The sequence below is a fragment of the Rattus norvegicus genome, chromosome 16 (genome assembly GCF_036323735.1).
Source record: "Rattus norvegicus strain BN/NHsdMcwi chromosome 16, GRCr8, whole genome shotgun sequence".
NCBI classification, from domain to species: domain Eukaryota; kingdom Metazoa; phylum Chordata; class Mammalia; order Rodentia; family Muridae; genus Rattus; species Rattus norvegicus.
In genome coordinates this window covers 24,603,156-24,614,221 of record NC_086034.1, presented here as the reverse complement: position 1 = coordinate 24,614,221, position 11,066 = coordinate 24,603,156, and the positions used below count along the sequence as shown (strand labels likewise).

The window sequence follows — 11,066 nt, the reverse complement described above, 5'->3', positions numbered from 1 at the left end:
AGGCAAGTAAGCTTTGGGGCTCCCCTTTGGGGATCCACATCTACAGTCAGTTTCTCAGGGCAAATGTTTTACCAAGTGAGTTTTACCTGCCACCACAACCCTTCATTTTTTTGGGAGGGGTTTGTTTGATTTTTTTTATTTCCATTTCAAATGCTATCTCCTTTCCTGGTTTCCCATCCCTGTACAGCCTATCACATCGCCCCTTCCCAATTTCTATGTGGGTTTTCCCCCACCCATCTACTCACCTCTTCCCACCTCACTGCTTTAGCATTTTCTTACACTGGGGGATAGAGCCTTGGCAAGACCAAGGGCTTCTCCTCCAATTAGTTCCCAACAAGGCCATCCTCTGCTACATATGCACCTGAGGCCATGGGTCAGCCAATGTGTACTCTGTAGATGGAGGGACATCTGAATTCTTTCCAGCTCCTGGCATTTACAAATAAGGGTTCTATGAACAAAATGGAGCATGTTTCCTTGCTATATTTTGGAGCCCCTTTTGGGTATATGCCCACTAGGGGGTATAGCTGGGTCCTCAGGTAGTACTATGTCCAATTTTCTGAGGAACTTACAAACTAATTTCCAGAATTATTTTGCCAGCTTGCTCTCCCACATACAGTGGAGGAGTGTTCCTCTTTCTCCACATCCCCGGCAACATTTGTTGTCACCTTAGATTTTGTCCTTAGTCATTCTGAGTGGTGTGAGGTCAAATCTCAGCATTTTCTTGGTTTGATTTTTGCTGATGATTAAGGATGTTTAATAGTTCCTTAGGAGCTTCAGGGCCATTTGATATTCCTCAGCTTAGAATTCTTTGTTTAGCTCTGTACCTCAGTTTGTAGTAGAGTTATTTGATTTTCTGCAGTCTAAACTTCTAGATTTCTTTATATATATTACATATTACCCTTCTATCAGATATAGGATTGGTACAGATCTTTTCCCAATCTGTTGTTTTCCATTTTGTCCTAATGACAGTGTCCTTTTCCTTGCCTAATCTTTGCAATTTTTTGAGGTCCCATTTGTTGAATCTTGATCTTAAAGCATAAGCTATTGGTGTTCTATTCAGGAAATTTTCCCTAGTGCCCACGTGTTCCAGGGTCTTCCCCAATTTTCCTTTTATTATTTGGAGTGTATCTTCTTCTATGTGGAGATCCTCAATTCTCTTGGATTTTAGCTGTGTACGGGGTGATAAGAAACATTTGATTTGCATTGTCCATGCTGACTGCTGGTTGATCCAGCAACATTTGTTCAAAATGCTATATTTTTTCCAGTGGATGGTTTTAGGTCCTTTGTCAAACATCAAGGGCCCAAAGGTGTGTGGGCTCATTTCTGAGTCTCCACTTCTATTCCATTGATCTGCCTGTCTGAATCTGTACCAAACCATACAGGTATTATCACTATTGCTATATAATACAGCTTGAGGCCTGGGATGGTGATTCTCCCAGAAATTCTTTTATAGTTGAAGATAGTTTTCACTATCCTGGATTTCTTGTCATTTCAAACAAATTTGCAAATTGCTCTTTCTACCTCTATGAAGAATAGAGTTGAAATTTTCATGGGGATTACATTGAATTTGTAAATTCCCTTTGGTCAGATGGCCATTTTACATTTTTATTCCCGTCAATCCATGAGCATGGGAGATCTTCCCATCTTATGAGATCTTTTTCAAATTCTTTCTTCAGAAACTTGAAGGTCTTGTCAAAGAGATCATTCACTTGCTTGGTTAGAGTAACACCGAGGTATTTTTTTAACATCTGTTACTATTGTGAAGTGCATTATTTCCCTAATTTCTTTTTGAGCCTGTTTATCCTTTGAATAGAGGAAGGCTACTGATTTTAGTGGTATTTCTTCAAGTTTATCTCCATTTAGTTTGATGTTGGCTACTGGTTTGCTGTATATTGTTTTTACTATGTTTAGATTAGGGACTTGAATTTCTGATCTTTCCAAGACTTTTAAAATGAAGGCTAGCCTTCATTCTTTTTTTTTAACTTTAAATATATTATAGCTTTTATTAGATACAAGTTTATTTAGATTTGTTTTGACTGTGGCAAACTTAACTAGCTCCAGAGATAATGTTGGCAATTTTGAATCAATCCCTTTCTGTGAGCACACAGTGGCATTACTGAGCTAATTAATGTTCTGGAGCCATCTGGAGCTAGACAGGATTAGTGTCTCAAGAGGGACAGATAAAAGCCCTTTTGGAGGCTTCTATCCTATTCTACAGTGCCCGTATCTAAAACAAACCACGAACAGCAAAATCCCATAAATCAGTTAGTCAGTAAATAGATAATGTGATACCTAGAAAAGCAATACATGAGTATCAAGCTACTCTTTGGTTGGTGTTTTAGTCTCTGGGGACTCTGCGATTCTGGTTGGTTGATAGTGTTGTTCTTCCTGTGGTGTTGAAACCCCTTCAGCTCCTCCAGTCTGTTTCCTCCTCCTCCTCCTCCTCCTCCTCCTCCTCCTCCTCCTCCTCCTCCTCCTCCTCAGGCTGCTGCTGCTGCTTTATTCCCTTTCCTAGTTTCCTCTCCATATGCCCCCGTCCCCTCCCCCTTCGCTATAAGGGTATTCTCCCCCCAAACCCACACCCTTTACAACCTACCCCTATATTCCCCTGCACTGTGGGTCCACCCAGGGTAGGACCAAGGGTTTCCCCTTCCACTAGTGTTCAACAAGTCTATTCTCTGATACATAAGCAGTTGGAGCCCTGGGTCCATGTATACTCTTTGGGTAGTGGTTTAGTCCCTGGGCATCTCTGACATTGTTGTTCTTATCGGGTTGCAAGCACCTTCAGCTCTTTCAATCCTTTCTCTAATTCCCCAAAAGGGAGTCCTGTTCTAAGTTCAGTAGTTTGCTGTTAGTGTTCACCTCTGCATTTGACATGCTCTGTGTGTCTCTCAGGAGACATCTATATCCGGTCCGTGTCATCACACATTTCTTAGCTTCATCAGTCAAATGTAGTTTTGGTGGCTGTATATGTATGGGCCACATGTGGGCCAGGCTCTGAATGGCTGTTCCTTCAGGCTCTGCTCTAAACTTTGCCTCTATTTCCCTCCTATGGATATTTTTGTTATCCCATTTCAGAAGGAGTGGAAGCATCTGTATTTTATTCATCCTTTGTCATGAGCTTCATGTGGTCTGTGGATTGCATCTAGAGTAATTCGAGGTTTTCGGCTAATATCCACTTATGAATGAGTGCATACCATGTGTGTTTTTCTGTGATTGGGTTACTTCACTCAGGATGATATTTTCTAGTTCATTCCATTTGCCTATGAATTTCATGAAGTCATTGTTTTTGATTGCTGAGTAGTACTCCATTGTGTAGATGTACCTTATTTTCTGAATCCACTCCCCTGTTGAAGGGCATCTGGGTTCTTTCCAGCTTCTGGCTATTATAAATAAGGCTGCTATGAACATAGTGGAGCGTGTTTCCTGGTTGTTTGTTGGGGCATCTATTGGGTATATGCCCAGGAGAGGTGTGGCTGGGTCCTCAGGTAGTGGAATTTTCTCAGGAACCTCCTGGCTGATTTCCAGAGTGGTTGTACCAGTCTGCAATCCTACCAACAATGGAAGAGTTTTCCTCTTTATCCACATCCTGGCCAGCATCTGCTGTCACCTGAGTTTTTTTATCGTAGCCATTCTTACTGGTGTGAGTGGAATCTCAGGGTTTTTTGATTTGTACACCCCTGATGACTAAGTATGCTAAACATTTCTATAGGTGCTTCTCAGCCATTTGATATTCCTCAGCTGAGAATTCTTTGTTTAGCTCTGAACCCAAATTTTAATAGGGTTATTTGGCTCTCTGGACTCTAAGTTCTTGTTTTTGTTTTTTGTTTTTTTTTTTTTTGTATATTTTCGATATTAGCCCTGCATCAGATGTAATATTGGTAAAGATCTTTTCCAAATCTGTTGGTTGCTGTTCTGTTCTATTGAAAAGTATCCATTGCATTACAGAAGCTTTGCAGTTTTATGAGGTTCCATTTGTCAATTTTTGACCTTAGCACATAAGCCATTGTTGTTTTGTTTAGGAAAATTTCCCCAGTGCCCATTTGTGTGAGTCTATTCTCCAGTTTTTCTTCTATTAGTTCCAGTGTATATGTTTTAATGTTGATGTTCTTGATCCACTTGGACTTAAGCTTTGTACAGGGAGATAAGAATTGTTTGATTTGTATCTTTTACATGCTAACCTATTGAATGAGCACCATTTATTGAAAATGCTATCTTTTTACAAATGGATGGTTTTTGCTCTTTGTCAAAGATCAATTGACCAAAGGTGGGTGGGTTCAGGTCTGGGTCTTCAATTATATTTCACTGATCTGTCTAGCTGTCTATGTTACTAAACCATACAGCTTTTTTTCCACTATTGCTCTGTAATACTGCTTGAGGTCAGGAATGATGATTTCCCCAGAAGTTCTTTTATCATTGAGTATAGGTTTTGCTATCCTGGGTTTTTTTTATTCCAAATGAATTAGTAAATTGCTCTTTCTATGTCTGAAGAATTGAGTTGGATTTTTGATGGGGATTGCAGTGAATTTGTAGATTGCTTTTGGCAAAATGGCCACTTTTACTATATTAATCCTGCTAATCCATGAGAATGTGAGGCCGTTCCATCTTCTGATATCTTCTTCAATGTCTTTTCAGAGACTTGAAGTTCTTGTTATACAGATCTTTCACTTATTTCGTTAAAGTCACACTGAGGTATTTTATATTATTGCGACTATTGTGAAGGGTGTCATTTCCCTAATTTTACTCAGCCTGTTTTTCCTTTGAGTGGAGGAAGGCTACTAATTTTTTTTGAGTCATTTTGTACCCAAAAATTTGCTGAAGTTAATAACAGGTTTTGTAATTCTCTGGTGTACCTTTTGGCGTCACTTAAATATAGTATCCTATCGTTGGCAAATAGCCATATTGTGACATCTTCCCTCCCACTTTGTATCCCTTGACCTCCTTTTGTTGTCTGACTGCTCTGGCTCGGAATTCCAGGGCTGTATTGAATAAGTAGTTACAGTGCAGGCAGCCTTATCTAGTCCCTGATTTTAGTGGGATTTCATCAAGTTCCTCTCCATTTAGTTTGATGTTAGTTACTGGTTCACTGTATATTGTTTTTACTATGTTTAGTTATGGGTTTTGATTTCCTGATCTTTCCAGGACTTTTTTTTTGTTGTTTTCTCTTTATTACAAAATATAACATTTATGCAATGAAATATTGTACCTGAGCCATATCTTTTACATAATAAAGTATAAAATGTATGTGCTACTGAAAAAGATGAGTTCATTATCATATAATGGATAGAACTTATATAATAATTATAAGATAAAACCATTAAATACACATATACTTTATAGTAGAGAAAACAATCTTTGAATTTTAGAAATGGTCATGGGGTTAGAAACTTGTTGAAGTCAAATTTTTTTTATTAATTTGAGTATTTCTTATTTACATTTCGAGTGTTATTTCCTTCCCCGGTTTCCGGGCAAACATCCCCCTAATCCCTCCCCCTCCCCTTCGCTATGGGTGTTCCCCCTCCCCATCCTTCCCCCATTGCTGCCCTCCTCCCAACAATCACGTTCACTGGGGGTTCAGTCTTAGCAGGACCCAGGGCTTCCCCTTACACTGGTGCTCTTACTAGGATATTCATTGCTTCCTATGAGGTCAGAGTCCAGGGTCAGTCCATGTATAGTCTTTAGGTAGTAGCTTAGACCCTGGAAGCTCTGGTTGCTTGGCAGTGTTGTTCATAAGGGGTCTTGAGCCCCTTCGAGCTCTTCCAGTTCTTTCTCTGATTCCTTCAATGGGGTCCTATTCTCAGTTCAGTGGTTTGCTGCTGGCATTCGCCTATGTATTTGCTGTACTCTGGCTGTGTCTCTCAGGAGAGATCTACATCCCGCACCTGTCAGCCTGCCCTTCATTGCTTCATCCATCTTGTCTAATTGGGTGGCTGTATATGTATGGGCCACATGTGGGGCAGGCTCTGAATGGGTGTTCCTTCTGTCTCTGTTTTAATCTTTGCCTCTCTATTCCCTGCCAAGGGTATTCTCGTTCCACATTTAAAGAAGGAGTGAAGCATTCACGTTTTGATCATCCGTCTTGAGTTTCATGTGTTCTAGGCATCTAGGGTAATTCAAGCATTTGGGCTAATAGCCACTTGTCAATGAGTGCATACCATGTGTGTTTTTCTGTGATTGGGTTACCTCACTCAGGATGATATTTTCCAGTTCCAACCATTTGCCTACGAATTTCATAAAGTCATTGTTTTTGATAGCTGAGTAATAATATTCCATTGTGTAGATGTACCACATTTTCTGTATCCATTCCTCTGTTGAAGGGCATCTGGGTTCTTTCCAGCTTCTGGCTGTTATAAATAAGGCTGCTATGAACATAGTGGAGCATGTGTCTTTTTTATATGTTGGGGCATCTTATGGGTATATGCCCAAGAGAGGTATAGCTGGATCCTCAGGCAGTTCAATGTCCAATTTTCTGAGGAACCTCCAGACTGATATCCAGAATGGTTGTACCAGTCTGCAACCCCACCAACAATGGAGGAGTGTTCCTCTTTCTCCACATCCTCTCCAGCATCTGCTGTAACCTGAGTTTTTGATCTTTTATCTTAGCCATTCTCACTGGTGTGAGGTGAAATCTCAGGGTTGTTTTGATTTGCATTTCCCTTATGACTAAAGATGTTGAACATTTCTTTAGGTGTTTCTCAGCTATTCGGCATTCCTCAGCTGTGAATTCTTTGTTTAGCTCTGAACCCCATTGTTTAATAGGGTTATTTGTCTTCCTGTGGTCTAACTTCTTGAGTCCTGTGTATATTTTGGATATAAGGCCTCTATCTGTTGTAGGATTGGTAAAGATCTTTTCCCAATCTGTTGGTTGCCGTTTTATCATAACCACAGTGTCCTTTGCCTTACAGAAGCTTTGCAGTTTTATGAGATCCCATTTGTCGATTCTTGATCTTAGAGCATAAGCCATTGGTGTTTTGTTCTGGAAATTTTTTCCAGTGCCCATGTGTCCCAGATGCTCCCCTAGTTTTTCTTCTATTAGTTTGAGTGTATCTGGTTTGATGTGGAGGTCCTTGATCCACTTGGACTTAAGCTTTGTACAGGGTGATAAGCATGGATCGATCTGCATTCTTCTACATGTTTACCTCCAGTTGAACCAGCACCATTTGCTGAAAATGCTATCTTTTTTCCATTGGATGGTTTTGGCTCCTTTGTCAAAAATCAAGTGCCCATAGGTGTGTGGGTTCATATCTGGGTCTTCAATTCTATTCCTTTGGTCTATTTGTATGTCTGTGTACCAATACCATGCAGTTTTTATCAGTATTGCTCTGTAATACTGCTTGAGTTCAGGGATAGTGATTCCCCCTGAAGTCCTTTTATTGTTGAGGATAAATTTAGCTATCCTGGGTTTTTTGTTATTCCAGATGAATTTGAAAATTGTTCTGTCTAACTCTTTGAAGAATTGGATTGGTATTTTGATGGGGATTGCATTGAATCTGTGGATCGATTTTGGTAAAATGGCCATTTTTGCTATGTTAATCCTGCCAATCCATGAGCATGGGAGATCTTTCCATCTTCTGAGGTCTTCTTCAATTACTTTCTTCAGTGTCTTGAAGTTCTTATTGTACAAATCTTTTACTTGCTTGGTTAAAGTCACGCCGAGGTACTTTATATTATTTGGGTCTATTATGAAGGGTGTCGTTTCCCTAATTTCATTCTCGGTTGTTTCTCTTTTGTGTAGAGGAAGGCTACTGATTTATTTGAGTTAATTTTATATCCAGCCACTTTACTGAAGTTGTTTATTAGCTTTAGTAGTTCTCTGGTGGAACTTTTGGGATCACTTAAATGTACTATCATATCATCTGCAAATAGTGATATTTTGACTTCTTCTATTCCAATCTGTATCTCCTTGACCTCCTTTTGTTGTCTGATTGCTCTGGCTAGAACTTCAAGAACTGTATTGAATAAGTAGGGAGAGAGTGGGCAGCCTTGTCTAGTCCCTGATTTTAGTGGGATTGCTTCAAGTTTCTCTCCATTTAATTTAATGTTAGCAACTGGTTTGCTGTATATGGCTTTTACTATGTTTAGGTATGGGCCTTGAATTCCTATTCTTTCCCAGACTTTTATCATGAAGGGGTGTTGAATTTTGTCAAATGCTTTCTCAGCGTCTAATGAAATGATCATGTAGTTTTGTTCTTTCAGTTTGTTTATATAATGGATCACGTTGATGGTTTTCCGTATATTAAACCATCCCTGCATGCCTGGGATGAAGCCTACCTGATCATGGTGGATGATTGTTTTGATGTGCTCTTGGATTCGGTTTGCCAGAATTTTATTGAGTATTTTTGCGTCTATATTAATAAGGGAAATTGATCTGAAGTTCTCTTTCTTTGTTGGGTCTTTGTGTGGTTTAGGAATAAGAGTAATTGTGGCTTCGTAGAAGGAATTTGGTAGTGCTCCATCTGTTTCAGTTTTGTGGAATAGTTTGGATAGTATTGGTATGAGGTCTTCTATGAAGGTCTGATAGAATTCTGCACTAAACCCGTCTGGACCTGGGCCCTTTTTGGTTGGGAGACCTTTAATGACTGCTTCTATTTCCTTAGGAGTTATGGGGTTGTTTAACTGGTTTATCTGTTCCTGATTTAACTTCGGTACCTGGTATCTGTCTAGGAAATTGTCCATTTCCTGCCGATTTTCAAGTTTTGTTGAATATAGGCTTTTATAATAAGATCTGATGATTTTTTTAATTTCCTCTGAATCTGTAGTTATGTCTCCCTTTTCATTTCTGATTTTGTTAATTTGGACACACTCTCTGTGTCCTCTCGTTAGTCTGGCTAAGGGTTTATCTGTCCCGTTGATTTTCTCAAAGAACCAACTTTTGGTTCTGTTGATTCTTTCTATGGTCCTCTTTTTTTCTACTTGGTTGATTTCAGCTCTGAGTTTGATTATTTCCTGCCTTCTACTCCTCCTGGGTGTATTTGCTTCTTTTTGTTCTAGAGCTTTTAGGTGTGCTGTCAAGCTGCTGATATAGGCTCTCTCCTGTTTCTTTCTGCAGGCACTCAGCGTTATGAGTTTTCCTCTTAGCACAGCTTTAATTGTGTCCCATACGTGTGGGTATGTCGTACCTTCATTTTCATTAAATTCTAAGAAGTCTTTAATTTCTTTCTTTATTTCTTCCTTGCCCAGGTTGTCGTTTAGTATATTGGACCATCCTTTCATCCTTGGGCTGAAGCCTAACTGATCATGATGGGTGATTATTTTGATGTGTTCTTGCATTCACTTTGCAAGATTTTTATTGAGTATTTTTACATCAATAATCATAAGGGTAAATGGTCTCAAGTTCTCTTTCTTTGTTGGATTTTTGTGTGGTTTAGTTATAAGAGTAACTGTCGTTTCAAAGAAGGAATTTGGTAGTGCTCTGCCTATTTCTGTTTTGGGAACTAATCTGGACAGTATTGATATGAGGTCTTCTATGAAGGCCTGATAGAATTCTGCAGTAAATTCATGGAGTCCTGGGTTCTCTTTGATTGGGAGACTCTTAATAACTGCTTCTACTTCTTTAGGAATTATGGTGTTGTTTAGATGTTTATCTGTTTCTGATTTAACTTTAGTACCTTGTATTTGTCTAGAAAATTGTCTATTTCCTCCAGATTTTCCAGTTTTGTTGAATATATGCTTTTGTAGTAGGATCTGTTGATATTTTTAATTTCCTCAGATTTTTTTGTTATGTCTCCCTTTTCCCTTCTGATTTTGTTAATTTGGATACACTCTGGGTATTCTTGCTAAGGGTTTATCTATCTTGTTGATTTTGTCGAAGAACCAGCTCCTGCTTTTGTTGATTCTTTGTGTACTCTTTTTTTTTTAAAACTTGGATGATTTTAGCTCTTAGTTTTATTATTTCTTCCCTTCTATTCCTCTTGTGTGTATTTACTTCTTTTGGCTCTAGACTTTTTAGATGTGCTGTCAAGCTGCTGAGTATGCTCTCTCCTGTTTCTTTTGGCGGCACTCAGAGCTATGAGTTTTCCTTTTAGTACTGCTCTCACTGTGTCCTAAATGTTTGGGTGTGTTGTATCTTCATTTTCATTAAATTCTAAGAAATCTTTTTTTTTAAACTGGCATTATTTATTTATTTTTTGGCTTGTGAAACTTCCTTAATTTGTTGATGTAGCAAACAAATTTCAACTCTGCTATGCAAATGACAGAAGAAATCTGCTCAGCAATTAACTTTAGCGTTCAATTTCATAAAGGCAACATGCTATATGGGAAAAAATTACTAACTGAACTACAGGTATTAAATACTGAAAAAAATTAACAGTTTATTATAATTTATCTTATTTAACAATCTAAGAAGTTCACGGCCATCAGCAGTTCCAGTGCAATTTCAGGTGCAGTTGGGAATTCAGGAATTTCAGTGGAGCTGTTAGTATAGCGGACCTTGTAGGTAAAATACATGCACACTTTCGATAGCACATGTGAAGGGATCTCTCTAAAGTTGACCTCATTGGTTTCATTCTCCGCAAACTGACCTGGACCACTCAACATGGCCTTTATTGTTCCTGATGTTAATGCATGTTCTCTTTTTACAATAAATTCATGACCATCAGAAGATATTAATTTCACATACATGGCATCAGGGCCTTCACAGCCACCATAGGTTTTCTCCTCTCCATCCATTATGTTCTTATAAAATTCTATTTGATCCTAGAGGAAATTACTAGTTTCCTGGCGAGGCCGAGAAGCAGTCATCTAGTAACTTGCATCCGAAGGAAGTGCTAAGAAATCTTTAATTTCTATCATCAATTCTTCCATGACCAAGTTTTCATTGAGTAGTGTGTTGTTAAACTTCAATGTATCTGAGGGCATTCTGCCATTATTGTTTTTATTGAAGACCAGCCTTTGTCCATGGTGATCTGATAGGACAAATAGAATTATTTCTATCTTCCTGTATCTATTGATGCCTATTTTTTGACAAATTATATGGTCAATTTTCGAGGAGGTACTATGAGGTACTGAGAAGAATGTAAATCCTTTTGTTTTATTATTTAATGTTCTATAAATATTTGTTAAATCCA

General features: G+C 38.7%; 1 protein-coding gene across 1 annotated transcript; it reads right to left on the bottom strand.

The window, feature by feature from the left end:
• Positions 1 to 10,287: 10,287 nt before the first annotated feature.
• LOC134482356 (elongin-C-like) lies at positions 10,288 to 10,714 on the bottom strand. Its single transcript, XM_063275845.1, has one exon. The coding sequence runs from the start codon at positions 10,666 to 10,668 to the stop codon at positions 10,330 to 10,332; it is 339 nt and encodes a 112-aa protein (XP_063131915.1). The 5' UTR covers positions 10,669 to 10,714; the 3' UTR covers positions 10,288 to 10,329.
• Positions 10,715 to 11,066: the final 352 nt, after the last annotated feature.

Coding starts and splice junctions, on each gene's coding strand:
- LOC134482356 (XM_063275845.1), bottom strand. CDS start 10,668: ATGGATGGAGAGGAGAAAACCTATGGTGGCTGTGAAGGCCCTGATGCC.